General features: G+C 44.7%; 2 protein-coding genes across 12 annotated transcripts in view; both read right to left on the reverse strand.

The window, feature by feature from the left end:
* Positions 1–6,620: 6,620 nt before the first annotated feature.
* Positions 6,621–19,785, reverse strand: ANHX (anomalous homeobox). Of its 2 annotated transcripts, none has more exons than XM_084538639.1 (9): positions 18,836–19,785; positions 18,061–18,351; positions 17,633–17,757; positions 17,262–17,385; positions 15,736–15,922; positions 14,668–14,800; positions 14,104–14,402; positions 9,714–9,801; positions 6,621–8,021 (listed from the first exon to the last, which is right to left on the reverse strand). In XM_084538639.1, exons 2-9 carry the CDS (start codon positions 18,307–18,309, stop codon positions 7,991–7,993), a joined length of 1,236 nt encoding a protein of 411 aa, XP_084394765.1. In that variant the 5' UTR covers positions 18,310–18,351; positions 18,836–19,785; the 3' UTR covers positions 6,621–7,990. The 2 variants fall into 2 exon arrangements, with proteins under 2 accessions (XP_084394765.1, XP_084394764.1); XM_084538638.1 differs by adding an exon at positions 13,258–13,405 and having other exon boundaries at positions 18,061–19,785.
* A 144-nt stretch (positions 19,786–19,929) lies between these two features.
* DEPDC5 (DEP domain containing 5, GATOR1 subcomplex subunit) overlaps positions 19,930–26,962 on the reverse strand; it is a 47,769-nt gene continuing 40,736 nt past the window's right edge. For all 10 annotated transcript variants that reach the window (XM_084538612.1, XM_084538606.1, XM_084538610.1 and 7 more), the window contains 5 exons: positions 24,938–25,107; positions 23,800–23,971; positions 22,653–22,713; positions 21,554–21,636; positions 19,930–20,729 (listed from right to left, as the gene is read on the reverse strand). In XM_084538612.1, coding sequence (XP_084394738.1) covers positions 20,434–20,729; positions 21,554–21,636; positions 22,653–22,713; positions 23,800–23,971; positions 24,938–25,107 — 782 coding nt within the window. In that variant the 3' untranslated portion in view covers positions 19,930–20,433. The remainder of the gene's footprint in view (positions 20,730–21,553; positions 21,637–22,652; positions 22,714–23,799; positions 23,972–24,937; positions 25,108–26,962) is intronic.

Below are 26,962 nucleotides of genomic sequence, written 5' to 3' on the forward strand. Positions count from 1 at the left end.
ACGAGGACAGAGCGCGTGGCGGCAGGGGCAGCGCCTGGTCCCGCTACCGCCACTGCTGCTCTCCGCTTAGCCTCGGTGCTGCTGCAGCAGAGTGGCGCCAGGGTCAGCCCTAACTCTGCCCGTGCTTAGGGTAGCTTGAAACAGCCGAGGGTCAACGTCACTTAAGATAAATGCTACAGTAAGGTATTAAAAGGGACCGGAGGAATGTTTCAAAGAAAGCCTGTTGCTTATTTTTAAGTAGATTAATAAATATTGATAAAAATAAGAATAAATGTTAGCTATTGAAATACAAAGATAAAAGGCACGCGTGAGATTGTGAACTGATTGCCAGAACATTGAGGGAACAGCTCCTACAGTATTGTGAAGTACACGGCTGTACGTACACACAATGCAAGCTGAATGGTGCCTTTTTCCTAACTTAATTTTATTTGTACATTTTCTAAGAGAAGGCAGAGATATATAGAACCTTAACTGAAGAGATCCCACATATCAACACAATTCATTATCAGAATGGATGCAACACTTTTAATTTGAATGCAAAACACTGGATTTACGGAAGTATAAAGGTCTTTTATCTAAAGCAATCAGGAGCATGTTCTTGAAAAGATATGATTCAAAGTCAAAATACAGATTTTAAAATGACACATGTAAGAATAGCAAAAGATGGGCCAATTCAAAACCCCCAGTCCAGTTCTCCAATTTGGAAACTCTGCAGTTCAGAGTAACTCCTTAGCAGAGATTAGTCAGCCCACGAAGTGTTGCAACAGCTCTGAAAATTTGTAGGGTCTACAAAACCGAGTCTGGTGCAGCAGTTTCAGATTCCCAAGGGAAACAGATCACAAGTATTTTTAAAACCAGTTATTCACCCACTGAGTCGAAAAATGTGCATTAATCCACCAAACATACGTGGACATATTCACACATGCACAAAATAATTTTTTTTTGAATTGAAGCTTCTGTATAATGGCTATTTCTCAGTCTACAGCATCTCAAAACCTCTTAATATGGAATCCACAAGGTGATTTGTAACATCACTGCTCTAAAATCTTACACATGTCTAAATCCAGCACTTGCAAGGCAAAGTGCTAAAATAAGGCAACCTTGTATGTAGCATCCCTAGAGCCTGACCTTAACCTAAAGCAAGTGATGAGATTGCATTTCAGACATACAAGGTGTGGGGGAGAGTACCTATATTCTCCTGTGTGGACAGCGTCTAGTGCTCTGATCTCCAGCTGCAGCAGTGGCTCCCAGGACCTACAAAGGTACAAATGCAAACAAATTAGAGCTCAGGCAAAGAGCTTTAATTCTGCTATTTTATTTCTGCTACGGTATTTGTAAACTGGGTTACAAAAAACAAATAGAAATGGAAATGTCAGCAGTCCTTTTACTGGAGTGCTGAATGCAGCGCCAAACACTGCCCAGCTCTGTTTCCCCTGCTAAGCTCAGATGCCAGGCACCAGGCATTGCGTTGCAGAGCCCCGCGATCCCGGCCGAGCTCAGGAACACCGCTCCCACGAGGCAGGATTTAGAGCTGCCGTTGGCACAGTGACCACACCCTGCAACAATTTGTAGATGGAGAAACTTATGGCACTGCAAACTGCACCATGACCTAAGGCAGTGGCTCCGCTCCACAGGCGTATTGGGCAGCACCGACGTTCCGCAAATAGCTCCCTGCTGAAATGCCGTTCCAGTTCACTGCGCGGCTCCACGCAGGGGCACCGGGGACAGCCAAGCCATCTCGGAGGGAGTCTCCCAGGGCTGATGCTTAGCTGAGGGGACTGAGCTACAGGGCACGCTGATGGAAAGGAAATGTGATGGGGGAACGACTAGACAGCATACCAGAGTCTTCCCGGCCCTACACCGCTGCCCAAAGCCTCCCCCTTCAGTTGCTGAGCTGCAGGGGGGAGCACGCCTTTTGCTGCATGCATTCTTCCTGAGACACATGGAACTAAAGCAGTGGTACTGCCACTAACATCCACCTCGTTCCTGCAGCAAGTCATCTCCCCTCTCTTCTTCTGCAGCATGGGAATGTTTTATTTAGTGAACTGCTAAATGATGCAGCCTTGGGGACAAGACACTGAAAAACTGAGAGAGCAGAGGCAACCACAAACTGAAGTGGGAGTTTAACCGGTTTCCACATCACAATAAAAGCAGTAGAGATGGGGATGGTAGACAAAGATGGAGAATCTGTGAGCATCTGATCTTCGAAATGGTGGGACTGGCACTTACATGGGGGCACGATGTTCAAATAGTGCTGTAAGGACAGATTGTTTCACAGGCTCAGGACTATCCATATTTTTTATTGTTAGAAGCCTGGCAGCACATCCCCGCAATGAAGTGAGATAAGTGCACATCAGGGAGGGAAGGTGTTGTAACCAATGACAAGATCAGAGCAGAAGATAGGAGTGGGTGTAGCTGAAGTGTGATGATTCTTTCCCAAACCACAAGAGACTATAATTTCAGTGATATATTTCTGGCCAAACCATACACCACAGTTTAACAAGCAACAGAACCCTCTAGGCTGTCACAGTGTGTGTAAAAATATTCTACTACTTGTCATATTTCAATTTCGTATTAATCTTCAATCATTCTCACAGAACCTACCTCATAACTCAAAGGTAAAAGCTAGAATGAAGGGAGAAAGATTACGCTGCCTCAGTGCTGCTCAGAAGCAATGGGCTTCATGTTGTGAATTGTCGTATATTATGCATCTATTCACCAACAGGAGAGCCCTAAAACAAAAGAGCAGCAATTTGTACAAAACCTGTGAAACTCTCATGCCATCAAGGGAGAGAGAGGTTAACCCAAACCTGTTTTTTGATAGTGTCTTTAGTATCACTCAGCATTCATACTCAGTCACTTTTTGCATGTTCTGCATGCCCTGTGCAGACATGAATTGATAAATCCTCAGAACTCTTTGGCAAAATGTGCTATTTCCAAGCATTTGCTCATTTCAGAGTCCAGTGAAGAATGAGCACTATGTCTGAATAAAAGATTATGGCAGTGTTTTTACTTGCCAGAATGATTCAGGGATATGCACAGGAGGCTGAAGCATGCTCAGTTGTGGGGGTTTCTGTAAGTGGCAAGAACACAGGAGCTAACTGAAAGCAGCTTTAACTCTTCATGAGCTGTTTCAGACTACGGTTTTTGCCGGTCCTATGCAGATACAAGAATGTATTTTTGTCCTTTACGTAAAGGGAAGTAAGCAGAATTTACAAGCATAAACAGGGAAACATGAAAAAGCCTGCTTATCAGAAGCCTTCACCACAGCACCATACGAAAAAGAAGGCCCTACTTGAAAGATAAAAAGGCACCCATACTAAGTAAATGCTGAAAGTCAAAAATAAATAAATAAATAAAAATCCTGCTAAATCCCTGGGCTTTTCAGAGGTGCTGATCATTTGCAACACAGAGATAAGATCAGAATTCAGATGTCCATCACTTCTGGAACCACCCCCAAGACCTCATCATACGCAATTCAAAGATTCAGCATCAGCAAACCCATTTCAAAAATAAGCCCAGATCTTCCTTGATAAATGAATTTTTACTCTACTTCGAACTTTACCAAAATGGATTATCTTGACATAAAAATGGATTAAATCCTACTGAAAATGATTGATCTGAAACAATGACCTTTCACTGCAGAACATAACACGAAAGACTTTGGGGATAAGACTAATGAAGTGCAGAGATAAAACATAATGCCTTTGCCAACATTTGCAAAAGTGGCCTCTTATTCTGGGTGCCCTACTTGAGCCTCTGCATAATTGCTCACTTTGTCTGAAAACGAGGCCCTAAGCAAGTTGAGGCAGGCACCCAGAAGAGAGTTCCTGAAATTACTGGCCTTGGAGTTGTCTCTCCTGGCATTTGTGGACCTCAGATGAGCCCATTCAGTAACTATGAGAGCAGGCAGGGGCTGTCAAGGGGGATGAGAACAGGGAAAACTACTGCTCATGTCATTAATCCTCATTAGCACTGTAGTGGATTAGTTCAGAGAAGTCATTCACAGGCAGCTGCCACGCAGGTCCTCTGTGCTGCCACTTCTATACCACACTTGTAGCTCAGAACTGCTGACAGGCATCAGCTCAGTCTGACCTCACCAGGCTTAGGGCCCATCCACCAAAGTGCCAAGAGGAAAGCTGCCCGCTGGGATGGTGTCCTCACCTCTGAGGCAGCTGATTAACAGAACTTCTGAAAATGCTCCCAGATCTCCATCCCCCTTCTGTGACCAATTAGCTCATGTGAGCACTGTTCTTTGGGCCCTTTTATGAATTTTGAAATTAAAAATATCTTTGCTTTTTCTATCTAGGGCAAGCTCCTTTCTTTGCTAGGGCATGCCATGTTGAGGAGGAGGAGGAATGACAACAGCAGGTACAGCACATTCAGTTCAGGGAAGGTCAGTCACATGCTCAGAGTACTTCTAATTACAGCTCCACAGAAGAACAACATAAACACATCCAGAGCTTGCTACATATGGCAGAATAGGCAATCTGGATCATGATGGGGATACAGATCACAACTAGGAAATAAGAGCAAGGTAATACACAAACCGAACAATTCAAATGATGGCACAGTGTAAATACAATGTGAAGAACCCTGCTGTCCCTCAAAGGACCAACTCCACCCAGCCCCAGAGGCAGAGGAGGCCAGATGCTAAGTGGCACCAGTGCTCAGCAGATTCCTCTGCCACAAGGCTATACAGCCAGCCTGTGCTTGCTGACGGGCAGGGAAGCAGCAGCCTACCTCTGAACTCTGCTCAGCTGCCTGTAACTCTGCTTGGTCAGATTCTGTGAGATCGCCTGCAGGTACAGGTGGCAAATTCTCATCCAAACGCAGCTAACTCCTCAAAAGTGTTCTGTGCAGATTCTATACCCAGGTGGTATGTGGCAAAGATGTTGGTGGGCTAGAATACACCGTACTTCATCCACTCAGCTTTACATCTCTTAAAGAAATACTTTTAATTTGCTGGATTTCACATATCAAACTTTGACTCATCTAATATAAGTTTACAAAGAAGTAATAAGTTATTTCATCTGGGAAATGACCTAGAAAATTCAATTGTCCTCCAGAGAGCAACAGTGCCAAATCTGGAAATGAAACTCATTAAATGAAGTATGAGAAAAAGCTGTTATTCTGTTTCAGCTGCAAAGCCCGGCTCAGAGGTAAGCTTGGTGAGGATACTTGTTCTAGCACTTCTTCGGAATGGTGCTAGAGTGACACCTCTTTAAAACTAAACAGTCAAAACGCCTGTGGTCTTGAACTATTTAGAAACTAAGGCCTAAGGACAGAGATATTGGTAAGGCAGTAAAACAAAGGTCAGTTATCTCCAAACCCAAAACATCTGCATTCCCTAGCATGGGCTGTTTCTTTAGAAAACGAACTACTAAATTGTGACAGGTGTCTGAAGTTTCTGCACAGGTGGAGAAGTGTTCATCTAATCTGCATCATCTTCCTGACAGGCAACAGCACTACGTATTTGAAAGCAAATGAAAATACGTCTCAAAAGGAGATGTATTTTAATTTGCTTTCAAATACGGAGTAGCATCGCTCCTGTACTTGAATGTATCAATCTTCAACAGCAGGGAAGCACAAAACACAGGCTTTCATCCGCATGTATTCTCATACGCGAATGACTAGCTCAGTCATAATAACGGCAGTGACGTGCCCTGTCATTAACGGGGAGAAACAAAGTACCTTATGCGGCACCTCACACAAAAGTCTGTCAGGATCCCGTGTGAGGGCTGCTCACGGGGGCTCCCTCGGCACACCTCGCTGCTTGGCGCACGGCCGCGCCTTACTCTTTCAACCACAGGCAAGCAGAGAAGCCGCAACTCTCGCCCACCGCAGCGCCAAGCCCTAGGGGACGGATTTTACTCGGCGGGGCTGGGATGGCGCCAGCACCTCCGGCCTCCCCTCAGCAGCCCCGGCCTCGCCCCCGCCGTCCCCTCAGCCGGGTCGGCCTCGCTCACTGCCGCCCCCTGCCCCGCCCCGGCCGCCAACGGTCGCCGCGCGCCCGCTCCGCTGTTGCTATGGCTCGGCGGGAGGCGGCAGCCAATCAGGAGGCGGGGAGATAAATTTGTCGCTGTTGCTACGGGCGCGGCGGGCAGGGCGGCCAATGGGGAGGAAGCGGGAAGCCGGCCCGCGGCCGCCATGGCGGCGGGAGCAGCGCGGCGGGCTCAGGGCGCCTCAGCGAGCCCCGGCTTGGCGCAAGCGGCCGGGGAGCGGCGGCGGAGCCGGGAGGCCCTGCTGCAGGGCAGGGGAGGGGTGGCGAGGGACAGAGCGTTAAAATGGAGGCAGCCCAGCGAGGCTGGCAGGGCAGGGACAGCACAGCCCTCACAGGTTGAGGTCGCCCAGCCTTTCCGCCCCGCGTGCCAGCCCCGGCTCGCGCAAAGCCCCATTGTTTAAGGAGACAAAAGTGTGAACGTACACATAAGCATTCCCCTCACCAGTGTTCTGAGCACAAGCATCCACCAGGAAAAGGGCATTTAAAGCCAGATCCAGAGAAAGGAGCTCTGGAATATCAGGGTCGCAGCCCGAGTGCTGGGGGGTTTAAGAAATACCGTGTGTGAATGATCTATCTACCTCATACTCTGACCTTGAAGATGAACCCTTGAGAAAGAGTCATTCATAACCTTTATTTGACAACTATTACAAACAGTTCTGGAGACATCTACTTTGTTCATCTCAGAGCAGTAGATTTGACAAAGATTACCCCTTTCACAATACCTTGCTATTTAAAAAATACCAGTAATAGTTACAGAAAGTACCAAAAAGACTGCCTGATGACTTACAGCAGAAATTCTAAACCTGCATCAAAAGCCTGCTTTGCTATTCATACACAATTCTACTTCTTAGTCTGAAAGTGAAAGAAAAGGAACAGGGCTCCTGATCTGTGAGCAGCACAAGGCAGTGAGTGCGACAGGAGGCCTTCAGGCTGGGTTAAACACGGAAAAGCACTGGGCAAAAAGCACAGAATTGTGCACATTCTCCAGGTGGGTCACACTTGGAACTGCCTACCCCTGTGGAGTAAGTAGCCTTCAGCCAAATACAGCTTTAGCCCCTGCTCAAAGACACCTCGTGCAGCTCACACTGCGTTGCAGGGCGAATAGGATGCGCTCACCTGCTGCTGCTGAGCGTCACACTGCCGCAGACCACCTGAAGGGTGACACAATTGCCTGTGCAATTTCAGCCCATCCAGATCTGGGAACTGAAACGGATCAAGAGGCTCCCACCATTTATCCGCCTTTTGCAGGCAATCAGATGCAGGCAGCGTTAGCTACCAATGCACTTGTATGCCCCCCTTCCAGTCCTGCAAGAACAGCAACTCTAGCACTGTAATTTCTGCCATGCTCCAGTCTGTGTCTCCTACAGCACTATAGAGCATGGAACATTTCAAAGTGATGCCCAGCAGCACAACAGAAGTGCAGAGATGAGTAACAGCAGTGCTTTACCAGCACTTAGCTGAGTCCTTATTTTCCATGCCTGAGATAACCTTTATCTCGTATCCAATATCCACCTGTTAGGCAATGTAACTAAGATTTTATTCCTTCTGAGTAGAGTTTCATATGCCTGCATGGTGTAATGAAGGACTCTTATCTGACCAGTGCTATAGGTAGAACTATGCAACTAACACAGAATCAGTGACTTGATATTTTAACGTTCACAGAGCAAATTCAGACTGCTCTAGTGAAAACCTACAATCCACAATGTACCTTTGGTTTCTTATATTCTTTGCAAAATTCTTCATAAAACTAAAACCAACTGCATAACTATTAGAAAAGGCCTTCATCCATCTACCTCATTCTTTCTGTTCCTCAACTCCATGTCAAACTCTTCATTCATTTTAAAAAATTAATGAGAGAAAAACAGGAAAGAATAGGGTGTTTCCTGGAGAAGTGCAGACCACATTGAGCATCGCTGTAGACAGGTCACATTTGTCCCCCAGCTGAGAATTCAAAGAGCAGCTGTGCTGCCCAGAACGTATCATCGGCTAATGGGTCACCAACTGGATCCTCCAGCACCTGAAAGACACGGGAGAGGAATGAAAGCTTCACCACATACGAACTTTAACGATGCAGTTGCTCACTGTGGAATTGCTCTTTAGGGCAGATGTACAGTGGCACAAGACTGTGAGAGGGGAAGGAATGTCAGTAGTGAAGGCTGTGTGCGTGAAGTGAGGCGGAGTAATCCATCTGTACAGGACATGGGTGTAAAAATGGCGAGCACAATCTGTGTGCAATTCGACCCTTCGTAATTCAGAGAAAAGCAACTGCCTTCCTTCTGCCCAAGACATTGGTTTCTATAAAAGCAAGTAAACAATGGAGGGCAAAAACAGGATGAACTAATTAAGAAGGGAATGATCACCTGGACAAGGGAGTTCTATTCATGAAGGGAAAGGAACATCTCCAAAATCTGTTAACTGGTTTTTGTAGTTGTTTTGTTTTACTGTCCTTTTAATTTTGATGGAATATATGACCCACAAAGAACAAATTGAAAGTCATGTGTGGCACAGGGAGCGTACATTTGCACAGCTGTGGTTCAGACATGGAAACCACATGTTGTATATCCCTGCAACAAGCCCAGGGAATGCATCCTTGGGTGATCCTGTAAGAAACAGAGCATCCAGGAAGCCTGTGGAATGCCATAAAAACATTTACCCATTCAAGCTCCTCCTTTTCCTACAGCACACATTAAAATTTGCAAAAAAAAAAAAATTGCTCTTCTGAATTCCTGAACTGAATAACTATTACAAAGGTTTGAAGATGTTGCTTTCTGACATCTGCAGGCATCACATGGTATCTTGTTTCCCATACCATATTACACCTAGTGTCATGTTTCTATGCAATCACAAAATCAGTGCCTAAATCCAAAATAGCAAGAGGAAAACACTAGCTACAGAGACTGCATACTCCGGAAATCTTAGAAAAGGCTCATTCATTATTAATGCCCAAAGCTTTCCTACTCATCTGGCTCCCATTATGGCTGGTAAAAAGGCCACTTTCCAAGATATGGATCTTTATATTGATGCTTTCAAAGGCTCAAAAGAGGTTCTGTTACTGCCCTGAGAGCTGCAGCCGCTTCCCATAATGAGGCCAGAAGAGATGGTCTCCTGCTTTTCAAAATCTCTTTCAACAAGGTTTTCTCCAGCAGCTGACATTGCAGGAGAAACAGAAACGGATGCTAACTCATTGGTAGACCAATAGATTTGAAGCCAAAAAATAAACTTTATGAATAGCTTAAGCTACAGTTTAGATAGGGCTTTCCTGAGTAACAGTTAATTCATAGATGTGCTCCCATTCCCTTGAAAGCAGAACAATTCTAGTTTCTATTCTCTGCTGCCTTAAAAGCACCAAAAGAAGGCATAGTTTGAATTCACAGTGCTAGGTGAACCCTCCGTTGCTCAGAATTTAAATGATACTTTGGATCTACAAAGGTTGATTTGGCCATCATTGCAATGACGTGTTTAGTACAAATCAAGGTCTGATAAGCAATTCAAGTGGCAAAAGCAAAAAAAAAACCTCTTCTCCTAGCATCCCAGCATCTGCTGGATGGTACTCAGAGAATGCCAAGCTTACTGATTCCAAAGATGTGCTTAGATCATGTACGTTTCATACAATATATGATGTGAGATTTCACATCTCCTGCGAGAATGCTACAGCAGGAAGGTGTGTGTGGCTGAGCTCCCTTCTCTGAACGTAGGTGCGTTCTCTTACCTGGCCTTGTCCCATGGCTTGGCTTTCTTCCATGCAGGGTGCAGAAACAGGTGGGCACTGAGGCTTGCCAGCCACAGTCTGATGGGAACTGTAAGAAAAAAAGATGATTTACAAATGCATTTGTATTTATGCCCTACTTACCACTTACTGCAGTCTGGCAGCAGGATAAGAGGGGCTGCTGACAAGACTATTCATTGAAAAGATAATGAGTTCTGTTGACTACAAACCTGTGTCATTTCTTCAGATTGTCACAGACTGAAAAAACAGATTGTGCAATGGGAGGACTAGCCTGACCAGGAGCAGTATACAGGACTGACATCTCCATTTGCAACTTGCCTTATGCCCCTAGAACACTCTGCATAAACAGAGAGATGTCTACCAAAATGTCTTTCTCCTGGAACATATTTTAAAAACACAGAGGTCCTCAGAGTCAAAACATCCAAAGGTAGCTTTAGACATAGCCACAACATTAGCTGTAATTCTACTATAGCTTTTCAAGGCCATCAGCCGACAGTCTGGGGACATGGCTTCCCCATCCACACATCCCCAGGGGCTCTGCCAACGTCTGAAAAGAGTCTGCAGGCACTGCGCCAAGTAGGAGACACTGGGTACTCGATGATGGGATGCCCTTCGTCACCAACTCCATATCTGTACTCCAACAACACTGCCCATACCACTGCCAGGAATACTCCAGGGTATGAACAGCCATACAAGCCCAAACCAAAGGAATCAACTAATAGAACTTGGGAAAAAAGTACAAGGAACAGGGCTGTTTCTTGTCAAGTTGCCCTTCCTTGGGATCCCCTCCAGGTTTCAGCAATCAGTCTCGGGATTCCTCTGCTGGAGGCTGCATTCATGCAATTACATTTACTAATGACAAACAGACTCAGCCCCTACCCCCACAAATTCCTCTCATCCTTTATCATTGCCCACTTACACTTTGACATGCACAACACCCTTAGCAACAAATTCTGTGATTTAATTAAGCAACATGCCAAAAAGTAGCCTCCTTTTGCACATTTGAAACTTGCTGCCTGCCAGTGTCACGCGCATGGGGTTATCTGGGGCGCAAGCCTAATGGCAGGAGATTCCTACTGTACTGAGCTGGCATTGCAAAGCACAGGAAGATTTGGTAAGCTGCAACAAACATCCCAGCACTGGTATTTTCTAAATCAATAAGATGGCTCATAAACGCAGTCTGTCTTGCTCTATAGAGTTCAGTGTGCTTTTCTGCTTGAAATGTGAGGCACAGGAGAGCCATATTCTGCACGAACCATTAGCCAGGCTACATTCTACCTGTCCCAACCAGAAGAATGAAGAGGATAAAACAACACTATCTGTAGAGGCGAGCATCTGTTTGGTGCCCCACAGGGCCCTCCAGTTCACTAGCTGGATCACACCCTCCTGTCAGGCAGCAGGAGCAGATGGAGACAGTCAGCTCCCAGCCTGGCTCCCCCTCACACTCCCACCTCACAGCCCTGTGGAGCGTGAGAGGTTTGGATACAGCCCAAGTGCGTAGGACCAACTGGAAAAAGCCCATAAAAGAAATAAACCAAAATTGGTCTAATAAGCTTTCAAGGCAAGTCCTTTCCAGGTGAGCACCTTTAAAACGAGACATGCAGATCAAGGTTCCTTTGGCTGACTTGCAGCTCCACCCTGGCACCTACAAAGCAGACTGATACAGGAAGCGACTATCACAGCAGAAGTCCACTCCAGATGGGTGACCCTGGATAAATAATTTCCTTCTCTCAGCTTTACTTTTATCACCAAAGCATGGGTAGTTTCACTGCCCTGTCTTTCTAGGATAATACCACTCATCTGCCTCACAGATTAAGCTGTTGACTCCTTCTTAAGTCCCCAGATGAGTGATGCTCATTGCAACGTTGCTGCTAAAGATGACTCGGGTGACACAATACTCCTCTTTAATCCAGTAAGCCTGTTAGAGGGCACTGCCTGATAACAGAGGTGATCCTCACTCATTGCCCATCACTGCACAGTGATCTCACCCAAGACTTCCCACCCAAGGTCTGCTGGCTCTCTAGAGAGAAATTGCAAAAAGGCCCGGGTGAGATTGCAGCCTAAGCCTCACTCACTCCTGAAAAGATTTAAGGTCCATAGCATGCATGGTATTTTGGGGAGTTCAAGGTTCTGAGGGGAGATGGACCAGGCCACTAAACTAAGTAGGGTCTACAGAGTTCAAATAACTGTATCCTCACCAGAAGGTGTTGATGAAGCAGCAAGTCCTGCCCCTGCCAGGAATATGATAAAGGGTGTTATGGATTCCTGGCACAACTGACATACCCAACAAGGAGACATTCACCATAGATTTCTTCTAGTGGTGGAACATACTTTAAAAATAAACATGAGCTCACTCTAGAGTCAGAACATGCAATTTTACATCCAGCCAAAATATTGCCAGCAATTCCTCACTCATCTTTCATAATCCTTAGCCACAGTTTAAAACTGCAAATCCCAAAACACAGGCTGAGGTGGGCTCACAATACCTAGACCTGGGTTCACCCCAGCAATTCTGAGGAGGGAGTCTGACATGAATGTGAACAACTGTAGGCACCAAGCCAACTGGGAAACAGAGGTAAAAGGCAGAAATGTTTACAGCAGGGAACTAACTGGGAGGCAAAAAAATCTACTGATCTCTATCTCCAGTGAATCACTGCCTTCCCTTGTTGCTTTGACAAGCCACAAAGCCTCTCCCTGCCTCTGCTTCCTCATCTGCAAAGCTGGAATAAAACTGCTTCTTCTGCCTACCTCTTTGACACATTATTGACAGGGTCATGCTAACACAAATGCTGGACAGGGTCAAGCAGAAGGGTTACAAAATGGTACTACTACTCCTGATCTGTCTTGCAGATCAGCAGATTAAAGGAACTTTATAATGTCTGTTTTGCAGTGTTTATTTTTATGTAACATTATGGAAGTTGTGTAACACATGGAAGATGGCACGGATTTTTGTTGTTTTGCGTTCTGTGAATTTATCTCAAGTCCCAGAGAAAACCTGCTGTCTGAAACATTCGGTACAGGTGGAAAACAAAAAGGCAGAACAGTGCCTGTCTTTCTGCCTTCCAATTCGGAAAGCTTGCACTACGGAATAATCTTGTCATGAGGTTATGAAGCTACAAAAAACTATTTTAGGATTAAGTACAGGCCCTACCAACCCAGCCTGCAGGGTCAGCTCTCGCAGAGATCAGTATAAGTTATGATTTTCTGCCAAAAAGAAAAACAGGCAAATGGCTTAAATGCCAAACCTGCTTTAAAGATAGGGGTTTGTGATGCTGGCCCTGAATCTCCTTTGTACTAACCACGCTGTAAAACACACACACATTTATGCAGCATTTCCCATTTCCAGCACACAGATAAAAATATCTTTAGAATCTGATGAGGACAAGCAGAGAGTCAGGCCCCTGGAATGAGATGCATTACCACACTTTCTGCAGCCCTCTTTAATAGGGGAATCAGGACAAGGCTAGATTCACAACATCATTGTTAGTCCTGCCTTTGAGAAGCCCCGTGCTTTCCACTCCTTTACCTGTGGGGAAGAATAGCCTCCAGGGTCCCTAGCTGTCCTTCTCTAAGGGTGAAGCTTTCAACCTCTAAATCTGACTGCCGAATGATTCTTCCTGAACTGGCCTCAATAAAACCACCTTGAGGGATTCTGCTTAAGGGAGCTCTTACACCTGCTGAAATAAATGTTCGTATTAAAGACAATTACAGATAACATGACCTCAACCTCTGACCCAGCTAGTCCCCCCCTCTTTGCTGTGCATTCACCAGAGGTTGTGCGAATAGCAGTCACAGCACCTTCCACTCTGTAGACCTATAGCAAAAGCACATGTTATGTATCGTATCAAGGCCATTCTGAAGAACAGGGACAAGAAAAGAGATGGTGGGAATGCTGAACAAGACAGGATAGGAAGGAAACAGAGAGGGAGAGAGAAAAGCAGGAAGAAGAAAGGCAAGTGAGAAAGTGTTGCTGAAGATGAGCAACATGCTTCCAGCATCTGCTCAGGCAATCAGCACTTGCCTCTGAAGAATTGTCAGGGGTTTAAAAACCCAGAAGCCTGCGAACTGACAAGGTGAGCAGACAGCACCTGAAGGGACCCTTCCAACGGAAAAGCTAAAAGGAGTCCACCTTGCTGGAAAAGCACTATCTAAAGAAGGAGTTACAGTCTTAGCAAGATAGTAGGCAAGAATGTCTGGTTCAGCACCTTAAATCAACAGGTTTCCTATGCTATTATGGGAGCTGAAGATACGCCCTCCTGCCATTTGTCATGATGTGGGAAAGCCATGTAATTGAACAAGCATGTTTCCAGCAAAGGGAAGAGAAGCCTGAAAAAACTCTTAAGGGCCATAATCTGGGTTAATTTTTACTAACCTTCTACATTTGGGGTCCACATGGAGCTGGAGACTCCTGTGGTGCTGGAAGGGGCCTGCCACATGGCTAGATGTTCACCTGGGAAGATAAGGGACCCACAAGAGCACACCACAAAGTTATCCAGCTGGGGGCCAGCGTCAATACTGCTTGCTGCTTCTCTGGGCTGAAAGACGGCAGAGTTAAAGCAGGTTCCTGGTTCCAGCACAGCCTCACTGAAAAAAGCTACAGGTTGTTCAGTGATGTGAGTTGTCAATGCCTTGCTTGTCCTTGGTTCGCACAGTGCACTGCTCTGAATAAAGCTGTAGTAATGGAGGAAACACATTAGCCATACATTTTGCTTTTCAAAGAGTGGAGACACCCCAGCTCAACCTTTGACTCCTGCCCTTGGCAGGTGGGAGATTAACTACGAGATGCTCCACCTGCCTGAAACTGTGCATGGACCATTCCCATCAAGACTCCCTAAATAATGTCCTCTGAGAACTGAAATGGAAGTCAGTTCCATGACAAAGTTTAAGGGATGCTTCATCTCTGAACTGTTATTGTAAAGACTTTTTCATACATCACCTGGATTCCAGCATCTTTAAGTACATTCCTTCTGGAGACTTATCCATGCCTGTAGCTGCCTGCTCCCACCCTGGGTCACAGGGCATGACGTTTATCTCTGTCTGCTCAGAGCCAATGCCTACATAAGATCCACCTGAAAAACACAAGCCAGGCAGGCAAAGGAACACTAACAGTTACTCCAAAAAGCAATTAAATAACAGTCTAATTTGCAAAATGCAGCAAGGCCCTCTTTTTCCCTATGACTGAAGTTTGGTCAAACTTTTGTGAAGGGGCACAGAAATACTGGGTTTTACAGGAGTGGACTGCAGCTCAGAGTGACCTATTTGTATTGTAATAATCCCCTTTGTGTTCTGGGAAAAAGTTTATGAGCTATTATTGTGTTCCTTTAAGCCACTGGTATTTGTTGGCTTTGAAAGGCACTCTGCATCCAATCCAGCATTGGGAAGGCTACAAGACAGACAGAAACAATGTGAAAATGGCCAGGCAGGCAGAAGGCAAGGTGTTGCAGCTGTGATGCACTGGATCCCTGCTATATGTAGAAAAAAGCAGGTGTCAACATCATTACATGAACACACTAGCATCTCTTTCATCCTCTTCAACAGACAGTAGTAAATGCTGCTAACAGTAGTGATCACTGAGATCAAAGACAAAACAGCAAGTTGTGAATTATTGCTAGTCAGTCACTAAAACAACAATGTGACCGATACACAGAGTGCAATCATTTTGGTCCCAGATCAATCTGCAAATTCAAGTCCTGATCCCAGAGGCTGAGAGCTAAAACCTACTGCCTGACATGTATTTGCTTTCATTTGCTGCCCCTTCTGAGAATGGCATATCTTTTCACCTGCCCTCGCGCAAGCCTTGTCAAAGCTCGCTCCTCCTACAGAGTGACAGCCTCGAGCCAAGAGATGAGGCATTCCACTGAAGCAGAGTTCTCCAGTGGCCACTTGATACCTCAGTATATAGATGCTGCTTCTGCAGAAGGAATATCCTTCTCTTCCTGAAGAAGTTAAGAATTGTTTTTCAGCTTTCTGGGCCACATCCCAAGCCCATTAAGAAGAGACAAACCTGCAGTTTGTGGAGTGTAGGATCCTCTACTCTGCTGATCCTTTGCATGGTGCATCAAGGTCCCCTCAGGGCACAAGTAGTTAAGCTTTTCCTCACGACAGATGCGGGATTTTTGACGTCGTCGATAATTTGCAAACCAGTTATAGACCTGAGCTGGCTGCAGGTTCATGTCCTGAGCTAATCCCTCCTGCAAACCCAGGTGTAGGGGGGAATCAAGAAAAAAAAGGAACAAACCACATCCAAATAACGAGACCTTTCCCTTCAGTTCCAAAGACAGACAGACAAAAGAGCTTTCAAACCCACTGGAGACATTTGTTCTCTAGGTCTCCAATAAGTCTATGTGGATGCCATTAAGGAGGCTGATTTATAAACTCAAAAGAGTTGCTGGAAAACAGATTTCACCCTGTTCCCCTAGACAATCTGTTTGTTAAAGGAAACCATTTACTGTTATTTTATATTACTATATTTAAACACGCAACATACTGCATAAAACCTCAGCAAAGTATGCTCTTTCTACAGAATGACAGCTTCACATCACTTGCACGACACTAATGGCATAAACATTAATGCATTTACCACATTAAGTAGTTTTCACAAACCCTGAGCAGCATAAACATCTGCAACACATTCACAGAAATAAAATGTGCTGTATTAAACTACTTGTTAAATAATGAGATGACATAAATGAAGAATGTATTGGCAAATTAACATACAAGTTATTATCATAACCTGCACTATTAAGTCCTAGAAGGTCAATCTCATTATGCTCCCAGTTCATATTTATATTTTTTAATGAAAATTTAGAAGTTGTTGCTGCTTTGTGAAAAGGGTATGAAATAAACTATCTTCACATTGCAGAACTATTCACCAGCTCATCCTGCATCATGTAAGAAGGGTATTGGAATAATTGAGCACCACAGGAGCAGACATTAAAGACTAAAGCTTTTACATTGCAAAACAGTAACAAACAAGGGTTAGTGAATAAATTCACAGGTCACTTGAATTATAACTCTGTCCCTGTTCAGATAAGGTAGGTAACTGCATACATTAACAGTGCCTTTTTTTTTTTTTTCTGTCTTCAAATTCTATGAGCTTAATGTGATAAATCAGTACAAAATATATTCTGGTGAGCAAAATGCAATTGCGTATAGGCTACAACCCAGTCAAATCAGAACTATATATCACTATAATATAGCCCTTTTGAATGATCAATATTTCACTGCCTACGTTCAGTCAGTACAAGATTAGACCTGCTAAAAAGCCCAGCAAAGAACTTATATCCCCTAATTTTTTTGTCCAAGGCAAGCAAAGTTACTTAGCATTAACTTAATTTGCTATTTTTAATTTTTATTATTATTATTACTAATTTTTTTAAGTAAACCTTTAGGGAAAGATCAAATATTGAGAATTCCAGCCCCACTGGGCTTCTGAAAACAGATCTAGAATGAAATCAGCCATAGACCCCTGATCACAGAATGCTGTTTTTCTGTGACAAGGACACTTGTCTGGAAGAAGCATATCCTTACCCGTTGTTTCTTGTTTGGATTTGTTGTCACCTCTGCAGCAAATTTGTACAGTTGCTGGCGTACTTCATTGGAATAGTTTCGATTTTTCAAGCCCTCAGGACAAAGGGAAATAGGTGGAGGATTCCTGTGCACAAGAGAGAGGGAAATAAGGATTCCTGTACATACGAGAAAACAGGACCAGGAAGGACCCCAAAAGATTCATTCATATTCAAGGGAAATATTCTTACATTGCCCCATGAGGTCAAAACCCCAGGAAAAACCCAGCTCCCAGATGCAGTCATTTTGAGATGTGCAGCCTCTGAATCTCTACTATCTGCACATAAATATTACAGCAGAGAAGAAAAACTTTGCTTTCTCCTATGCCATGGTACCTCTTTCTGCAACGAAATTTCTGCAGTGGTGTCAGAAAATCTCTGTGGTGTTTCTCCATAACCCTATGGTAGTGAATCTCATGCCAAAGTTGCACCAGCTCCTCCTTCTCTTCTGCCCTGCAACGCTAAATCGGAATGGTATGTTACAAGCCTCTATCACAGTAGTCAGAACAAAATCCTGCTTTCACAAACTACAACCCAGTTACTTTCTTCCCCTCGACTGTTTAATAGTAACTGCCTGTAGCAGAGGCCTTACCCTGGGTTTCAGATCAACCCGTCCACACGCAACACCTTCCACTACTGGACACCAGCTGAAAATGCTCCACACGCTGCAGATTGGGAACCTCTGTTCAATTCTAACAGTTCTAAACCCTATTTTTCTGACACTGCTTTTTGTTTCCATGAAGCTAGGAAGAACACATCCCTACCTCCAGGAGCCTGCAGGCTGTGTCATGCTGCCCATTACGGATGTGAACAAACACACAAGCTCGGACAACATGGATGTTAGTGAGAAAATGCATCTTTTGTTTGCATCTCATCACGGCCCCAACCAGCTTCTCCAGATTAGGGAATGAGCTCTGGAGGTCCCGGCAAAGCTGTCCCGCTAGATCCAGCAGCTTGGTGGGTGGGGGATCCTTGTGTTTGTTCCTGCTTAACATGGCCATGAACCGCTTCATCCTGACGTCCTGCTGGAAACCTTTTCTATGCAATGCAGAAAACTGTGGTTAGATAAAAACTATTATCTCTTATTTTTAGCTCCTATGGTCTGCATTAAAAAAAAAAAAAATCCACAATGGAAATAAAACAACAAAACCCTCTCGGACGCCAGTACAGGAGGGCTGTAGGAAGCCAGACTCTGGGCTGCGCCTGCTCAGCTCTTGCTTATTGTCAGGGGCCCTGGGGTGCTGGGGGTGCTGTTGGCTCTCCACTGCCCCCAGGTCCCTGCTCTGATCCCCCTTCTCAAATCCGGCTCCCCCCATCCAAGCTGCTGAACGGGGAACACAAACTGCTACAGCTGAAGCCTGGACCCATTCTAGGGAAACAAAGCAGGGTGTTTTCCAAAACAGGGCCAGGCAGCAAAGCACAGCCTAACTCCGACCATCGAGGCTGCTTTCACCCCGTTTTCCTGAGGGAAAGGAGACCGGCACGAAGCCCCCCCCGTGCCCCCATCCTCTGGGCCAGGGGGGTAAAGCTGTTAAGTACCTGCGAGCTCGAGGAGCAGGGCGAGGAGCAGGGCCACCCCCGCGCCCTCCCGAGGTGGTGGGGAGCAAGTGGCGGCCTGTGCCTCCCGCTGCAAGGCACCGGGGCCCCTACCTGCCGGCCGGGCCCGAGGAGCCTCCCCTGCCGCCAGCCTCCCCCCCACAGGCAGCTGGAGGCTCACCTGGGACGGGGAGAGCCTCCGGGACCCCACTGACCTCGAGGGCCCCAGGCACGGTCTCCCCCTCCACCTCCCTCTCCCCCACAGCACTCGCTTTGACAAGCCCACGGCTGCCCGCACAGCTACGTGTTCATGGGGAAGCGGGGGTAGAATAGAGGGCAGCAAGATATGTTTACAGGAGGGTTTCTCTTTTTTCCTTTTTCCTTTTATTTATTTATTTTTAAGATGTTAATGGGGCTCAGACGTGCCCTGATAATTTTCACACACTTAAAGGAACTGAAAGAGGAATGCAACTCAAACCCATCTTTTCTAGGTGGGTCCCATCTAATAACAGATGAGTCATTCCGTGAGATGAGCCAAAACTGAAGCAGCCATGATTTTCCTTGAATCAGGTCTGAACAGCAGTGTGAATGTGCCAGCCCTCTGCTGACTCCGCTACAGCGAGCACAGCCAGGAGCACAGCCAGCAGCAACCACTGTGCAGCAGGAATCAACCACCACCCACGCACCGTGCTGCCAGCCACAGGTCCCAAACCCACCCCCAATTCACATTTCAATATCTGGCTCCACGGGATGTATGCTACCTTTCTTTGCAAAGGCAAAGACTGCATACTTGAGTGCAGGCATCTGCATTTTGCTGCATACAGACATCTTAAAAAAAAATCTGAACCCCCCTTTTCCTCCACTCAGCTGCCTGTGAATTCTCCTTTGGCTCCGATGCCAGCCTAGCAGGCTGGTAACTGGCTTCTTGCTCCTGCTGCGTGACACCGTTTTACATCCTGCGCTGGAGAGGATGAAGTCCCACCACCGGACTCTGAGCATTTCATTATCATGCAGGACTTAAGAAGCAGTATTTCCTTTTGGTGATGTTCTCCTTTACTCCCCAGTTCTCTCCTGCTGTCTAGAGTTACAACAAAACATCAGGTCACTTGGGTTTCTGTATTTTTACTTATTTACATGTATGAAACTTAACAGGCATCTCTTCACATTTTATCATACATATTCATACAACCAGGTACACCTCAAAAGGGAAAGATAGAGGCTGCTGTCAGGCACGGCAGATGCAAACAGCACCCATCATTTCCAGTGATGACAAGCTGCTACCACCACACGGTGCTGAATCTAACTGCCCTTGAAAACCATTTGCACTCTCCCTGTTCTAACGGAAGTTTTGGCAATCAAAGACAGCAGCTACTTGATACCAAGCTGAGGTCAGGTGATAGGTACTGGCAAGCCAAGAGCTCAGGTTCTTTTTCCAAGGGCCTAATCAAATTCTGTTGAATATCAACAGCAATATTGATCAGGTCCCCTTGGAGCCTCAAAATGAATCCAACAGAGAGGCTCTTTTCCAGTCATTCTCCCCCTCTACTTCCTTGCCACAAGGTAAAGCTTCTAGCTGTCTCCTTAAGAGATACAACCCTATTTCACGGAGCACTAGCGTGCATCTTATCTAGGCAGTCAGTCCAGAACAACACAAGCCGGCTGTCTTTGTTCCAGCAAAAATCTGTAAAGTCTTTCAGCAACCGATCAGCAAATTTCTCGTCCCCAGTGGCACTGGACCGCCACGTTTTTGTCAGCATGGTGTTGTAGGCCCAGTTGTAGCCAATGCGCTCTTCACAAAACATGTTCTGGTTGGTGGAGCTAGTGGAGTTGCGCCGGCGTCGCTGCTGCCCACAAGAAAACTTCCGCTTTGAATATGGCAGCTGCAGAAACACCGTCCCTGAAGGAAACAGACAGGACTTTAGCCTTAAGCAGACCTGAGTCCCTATAACTGGTAGCTGATACTACGTTCTGAAAAGGAAAATGGATTGAGTTCCCTGCCATTGCCTTTTAGCAAGATAAAATGGAATATATTTTTCCTTTCACATGCTATTTCTTCCTGCAAATTACAGCAGTGGGAAAGAGCACTTAGTCTTGCCTTTCTCTTGGTAGAAGGGAACGAAGCAAAGGGGTATGCTCTGATCCATCTTTCTAACCTTACATCAATTCCCATTCTCTCCTGTAATCTTCCAGATGCTCTTTTCTCATCATTGCCTTCATATCACAGCAACACCTCTGGATGTAGTTATTTTAATGTAATATGCTATGCATGTAGTTCAGTTAAAAGTGCTGACAGAAAACCAACATTTATGAAGAAAAATTACGTGAGCAAGTGGATCCATTGCCTGACCTTAAGCTCAAGAGCACAGCACTGCCTTCTCCCATTCTCTTTCCCTACCAGCTGCTAGATGCTGGATGCACATTTGTTTATACTGCAGTTGGAATAAACTGACTTATTATTTCTCCATCTCCTGGACATATAAAGTTTCAGGGACACCATAAAGCAAGATTTCAAACCAGTGCCATTCATTAGCAGCAACACTTTGTGCTTTCATACCATCTTGCCAGTTTTCTGGTTTGTGTTGGCTGATACAGCTACTTGTCTTCTGACTAGGGACGTAATGAGGACAAACGTCACTGACAAAACACAAAGTGCATGTAAAATGGTTCTTTTGTTTATAACAGCCTCCTCCTCACCCCCGCCGCCTGCCAAGTATTGCTCACCTGTGACATGAATATACTGGGGCTTGTTCTCAGCTGGAAAGTTGAATGCAGAAGCCGAGTATTTATCTTGCACAAATCCGAATCTGAAGAAACAAACACCAAGGCAATAAAAAAAATAAAATAACGAGAGCCACTCCAGCTATAATTCCTTCAGCCAAAGGCAGGGGCACAAAAGAAAGTTTTACAGCATTTCCCCTCTTGAGGAGGAAAGAAGAAAGAGAACTGAGCCTTTCCAAACGTTCTCTGCCTCTGATAGGTACAATGTGAAAACTTGTAACTCCACAACTGTCCTAATGGGGGTCAGAAACAAGAGCCTGTAGCTCACTTGGGGAGGGTATTGAGCAGTCTCTGGCAAAATGAAACAGCTGCACAAAAACAGGGGAAGAGCAATAGTCAAGAAAGATGTTCCTTGGATATATCTCAAACTGTAACATCATTTTGTTCACGCTGGAAAACATTACATACAGAACTTTGAGCAGCTCACCTGACAGTTCTTTGCTATTTGGAGAATATTTCTTCCTCTCCTGCTTTCTAAGCTAATGAATTCATACTTCCAAACTAAACTCCGTTACAAAATGCAGTCTCTCTATCATGAAAAAGACCCTGGTAGCAACACTGTGAAACAAACTGGCAGTTCAAGCACAGTGGGTTAAGGCTAGACAGTGCTGAAAGCTTGCCATAATTCCTTTTTCGTTGTGCTCAACCTTCTGTGTACAGCTCATATCCCAGTCTTTTGTCAGTTATTGGGCATCATCTAGTTCAAGACTACATCAAACACACATGAAGAAATTAACTGTCCTATTTGCAGTCTATCTGCTTCTAACTTAGAAGAATAGGGCACTTTTCAAAGCCAACATCCTCCATAAGACTAGAGATGGTCTGCTGGTGACAGGCTGAAACCCTATATGCCTGTCTCCTGTACCTACAGGGGCCCTTCCAGACAGTCTAGTTACATTTTAATCTAATAACTGGCAAGCAGACTGCAGAGAGGCAGACTGTATAGAGCCCAGGTGACCCAGGAGTGACAGTTCAGCGTAGATCCTCATCCTATCTTATCCAAGGAGAGAGGAACCTTTCAGTCATTCTGCTCCATACATACCTGTATGCTATTGCTTCCTGGAGAAGGTGCATACGATCCCAGTATGTCTCTGGTTCAAAGCCTGAAGCAAAAGATAACAGTTACCTCGTAAAGCCACTTCATTTCTTTCTTTTTCAAAACCTGTTTTCTTCAAAAACACCTTAGTGCACTTTGTATTTGCTAGCAATTTTTTAGTTTGACTTGTTTTCTGCTAGCTGTCCCTTGAATGCCTGCTTCTTAGAGATATGTCTTATATATACCAATAGCAGATTTATCCCTGAAATTAGCTTTTGTATCTCTAGAGATGAAGGAAAGGAGCTTAATGGGAGTTCCACAGGAGGGGGCAAAGAAGGCAAATGGGGTGCTGTGCATCACCACAAAGTGCACTGAAAATGCTTCAGTGAGGCTACAGTGACCTCACAGCACGTGGATTTGTCACTGCTTGTTGTTGTTTTGTTTTACATCTACACCTGGACATTGGGTTATGAAAATAAAGAATTAAAGGGTTAATGAAAATGAATAAAATAATCTTTTTTTTAATCCTTTTACTGATTGTTTCTTCTCACAGTGCTCTCTGATCTTTGAGCTCCCACCTGAGACTTACCACAACAGCATCACACAGAAGGGCGAGGTCACATTGCAGAAAAGGAGATTGCAGTTTCTAGCTCTTAATCTCATGTGCAAACACTCTTACCACGAATGTAACCATAGCAACAGTAAAGAGGATGGTGGTTGTGAAAACCTAATCTCACCGAGGAGAATAAACAAATGCAGGGTACAAATGCAGAGCAGCTCTGGCCAGTGTCTACCAGCAAAATGCACTTTCACAGTATAACATCATATCAAACAGAACAACTAACTACTTGCTACAGGCTAGTGAAGGCTATGCAACATTATGGCAACACTGACCACTGGGGAGGCAACCTTTCCTGTGCCTTCCAACTTCTTGCTGGCAATTTCATACACTGTTACACGCTGATTAGCCTGCCCGCACAGCTTCCTTTGAGTACCACTTTCCTGAGAACGGCTCTTAAAATGTAAAAACAGGCCCTTCCTCCAGCTCATGCACATCTGGTAAAGGAGGTTCTTCATGTCAGATATCTGCCAGGAAATATACTTGCAGGAAAAGCACATCAAGGGGCAAACCCAAGAAACAAATATTTCTTACCATCAAACAAATGCTCGCTACCCTCCTTCAACAAGCAGCTAACATTGAGCGGGATGAACAACTGAGCTCGAAGTGGGTCTCCGTACAAGTAACTGGGCAACGCAAATGGGCCTTCCAAGACTGGGACTAGCAAGAAACCACAGGATGTGGCTTTACGATGCCAGCCCTGAACCTGGGAAAAAGATTCAAACAGTGAATCATACAACATATGTCAAACTGAAGAAGGGCACTTACGTGCATAGGAGCAACTCATTCCCCAAGAATAGATCAGACATGCTCAATTCTCCACAGGCTCAGCTTGCTTTGCATGGCAGGCACACAAGCGTCCTTGTAAGCAAAGCAGTACAAGCACAAGACATCAGGCTTTCCTTTTTTAAGTGCCACATCAATCAGAAAGCACTTTAAAATAGGACATTTTTCAGGAACTGATTCAGCCTACTTATCATCAGTGGCTAAGCACTGCTGCTTTACTGGAACAGTGCAATAGATTTTAAATAAAAGCAGAAACAACCTCCCAGTGCTATTTGGCTGGGTAGGGTAAAACCTGACATTAGATAGTTTGAGTTTTACAGAAGATAAAAAAGGAAAAACAAAAACAACTAAAAATGAAACAAAAAAGGTGACAACAACTGCTTCCATTTTCAATTCAAAATGTTTTCAGGAAGCTAAAAAAAAAAATAAAAATCTAGAAGGCACTGCTGCAGAGGAGAACATATTGCCTGGAAAAGCCCTGTCATAAAAGCAATTCCACTGAATTTCAAATTGTTGAGGTTTGGGGTGAGGAGGAGTGTGGTACAAAACAAATTCCTTTCCAAAAACTTAGGTTTGCCTAATTGGCACATAAATACCACCTCTGCCTGTATTGACCTCTGCACAGCGCTAATCAAGGCCACTGAAAGCAGAACACCATCCTGCAGACACAAGGACTACAGATCGCATGAGAAATGCTGATCAGATGCAGCAATGCCAAGGACCGTCAGTAAAATTACCTACAGAAACGATGGCAGATCCATCCCACCATCTCTCTCCCCCCTAATACTTCCAACATCAGCTTCACATAACAACGTCCCCAGTGGTATAAGGGATATGAAGGCCCAAATGGCATTGCTGTGGCAACCCAGGATACAAGGACTCTTACCATCTCAAAAAGAACAGCTGCAGTCACTGCCATCCAGTGTAACTTGATTTCAAAGGCAGCGTTCAAGGAGAAATTGCCGTGGTAATAACAACTGCACCACTCCAAACGGTCAGTGCGGTTATTCACATCCACATCAAGTGTCACTGTCCGCTGTTCAGGCACCGTGGCAGCTACGCAGCCAAGGGATAGGGGTACATTTAAAAGATGCGTTCAACAGAAGGTGGGAGATGGTATAAAACAAACAAACAAAGTAAACAAGCTATTTGACATGAATTTGTCCTCCCATTCCTCCCCATATGCTTTTGGGCTAGCAGAATAGTCCCAGAATGCTGCTCTTCTAGATCAAAGAAGATGAAAAAAATTGAAGGATTACTCAAATCAGGGGTCTGTGTCATAGAATTACATTCCCAAGAAGTCAAAAGACATCTCAACTGCAATAAAGAGACAGAGCCAAGAGTCAAGTAGCTAATAAATAAGCAACTGGTGGCGTAAATAAGAATGTCTAGGCAACACCATCTCCTTCATACCCACATTTTGGCTTCTGTATTTCTGTGTGCCCCCACCAGAAATCACAACAGGGTGCTGTCAACCAGGGCAGGAGCATTCCAGGACTTTCCATAGGTATAGAAGATTAGAAATTCAACTTCTTGTTTCTTTAATCCCATATCAATATCCCGTGTTACCGCACTGGTAAAACTGCATATCCAACAGTTTTTCTAAAAGCAAGAGAAGTCAGCCAAGACTCATGCAGCAGTGTTAGAGTCACTGCAATACTTTCTGTTGCTTTGCAGCAAGTGCTGGGATAGTGCCCAAGATCCAGCTCCCTTTGCGCCCTACACCCCAGCACCTCAGTGAAAGAAAATCTCAGGTATCAGGCAAAAAGAGTAACAAAAGCAAAGGAAGTGGAAGTGACCTGTCTGGCGTCATACAGCGTAATGCAAGGTCAGGGACAGAATGCACATGTCCTGACTTTTAGTCCTGCTACGAACCATTGTCGTCACATTTAACTTTTCTTCATATAAGAGAATAATTTAATATTTCTATAATACTAAAAACTGCCAGAAAACAAAGGGCAGCAATACAACTATTGAAAAAACTTTGCTTATTTATATTTTTTTTTAAATCTACACATGACAGATGGACATTGCTATTTCTTACTTAAATAGACACAGATGTGCACCCTTTTATATGGTGTGCTTTTAAATGACTGTATCATTGAATTGCTTAATGGCATTAAAAATGGTTGAAGTTCTTCCTCAAGGTAGATGGATCTATGGCACCTTGTCTGGAGACAGTTTTCAAGGTTAAAAGCAAATCTTTATATTGTCATTACTGCAGCTTAGAAGAAAAAAATCCCCAAAAGAGTAAGTAAAACGGAAGAACGTCACTCAGTTTTGTTTTTTAAAAAGTTCCCATTTGTCTTTGGGAAATTTATCATTTCTGAGTTTGTCTGATACAGTCAGACAGACCAGCATCTCGTGATTCTCTTCTTCTTGCCCCTTTTCAGTGGGTTATCAATGCGAAATAGAAGATCACAGTGCCAGTTCTGTAATGAAGTATGATACCCATTTTGAGATGTTGGAAAGCAACATCCCAAAAGCTGTAAAGCAAAAGCAGCTTAGTCAGGTAGATGGCAGTCATTAGCTAAAAGGTCAGTGATAACACCACAGTCCAGTGTGTCTGAACTAGCACACTGTGAAGAATGAGCTCCCTGCTCCCTTAGACGGTTCCTTTTTCCAGATAATGGAACTTCCCCATTAGGGCTGGAGTCTGTTTCTCCACCTTGCCTGCAGCTGTAGTTCACAGGCAAAGCAACAGGAAGACAGTCCAGCCAGGTGAACTAATCAAAAAGACCTTACAAACTGAAGAGAAATATCCACAGATCTCTGAATTTAAAAGCTTCAGATTAAAATCAAATTGATTTTGATAGAAAAAACACCCCAGCTTCCAACGATCTGATTTTAAGAGAACTCACCTGCTTTCCAATTGACTTGTACTATCTAATTGACTTGTATTTAACTAATG

The sequence above is a fragment of the Aythya ferina genome (genome assembly GCF_964211825.1).
Source record: "Aythya ferina genome assembly, chromosome: 17".
Lineage (NCBI taxonomy): Eukaryota > Metazoa > Chordata > Aves > Anseriformes > Anatidae > Aythya > Aythya ferina.

What these genes read in the sequence shown, in the direction of transcription:
- ANHX (XM_084538638.1), bottom strand. Translation starts at nt 18,309, where the DNA reads ATGAAGCGGTTCATGGCCATGTTAAGCAGGAACAAACACAAGGATCCC. An exon ending in GAGGCTATTCTTCCCCACAG is followed by an intron (nt 9,802 to 13,257) that starts GTAAAGGAGTGG and finishes TTTTTCTTACAG; the next exon opens with TTCCCATCAGACTGTGGCTG. An exon ending in AAGCCATGGGACAAGGCCAG is followed by an intron (nt 8,022 to 9,713) that starts GTAAGAGAACGC and finishes CGTGTCTTTCAG; the next exon opens with GTGCTGGAGGATCCAGTTGG.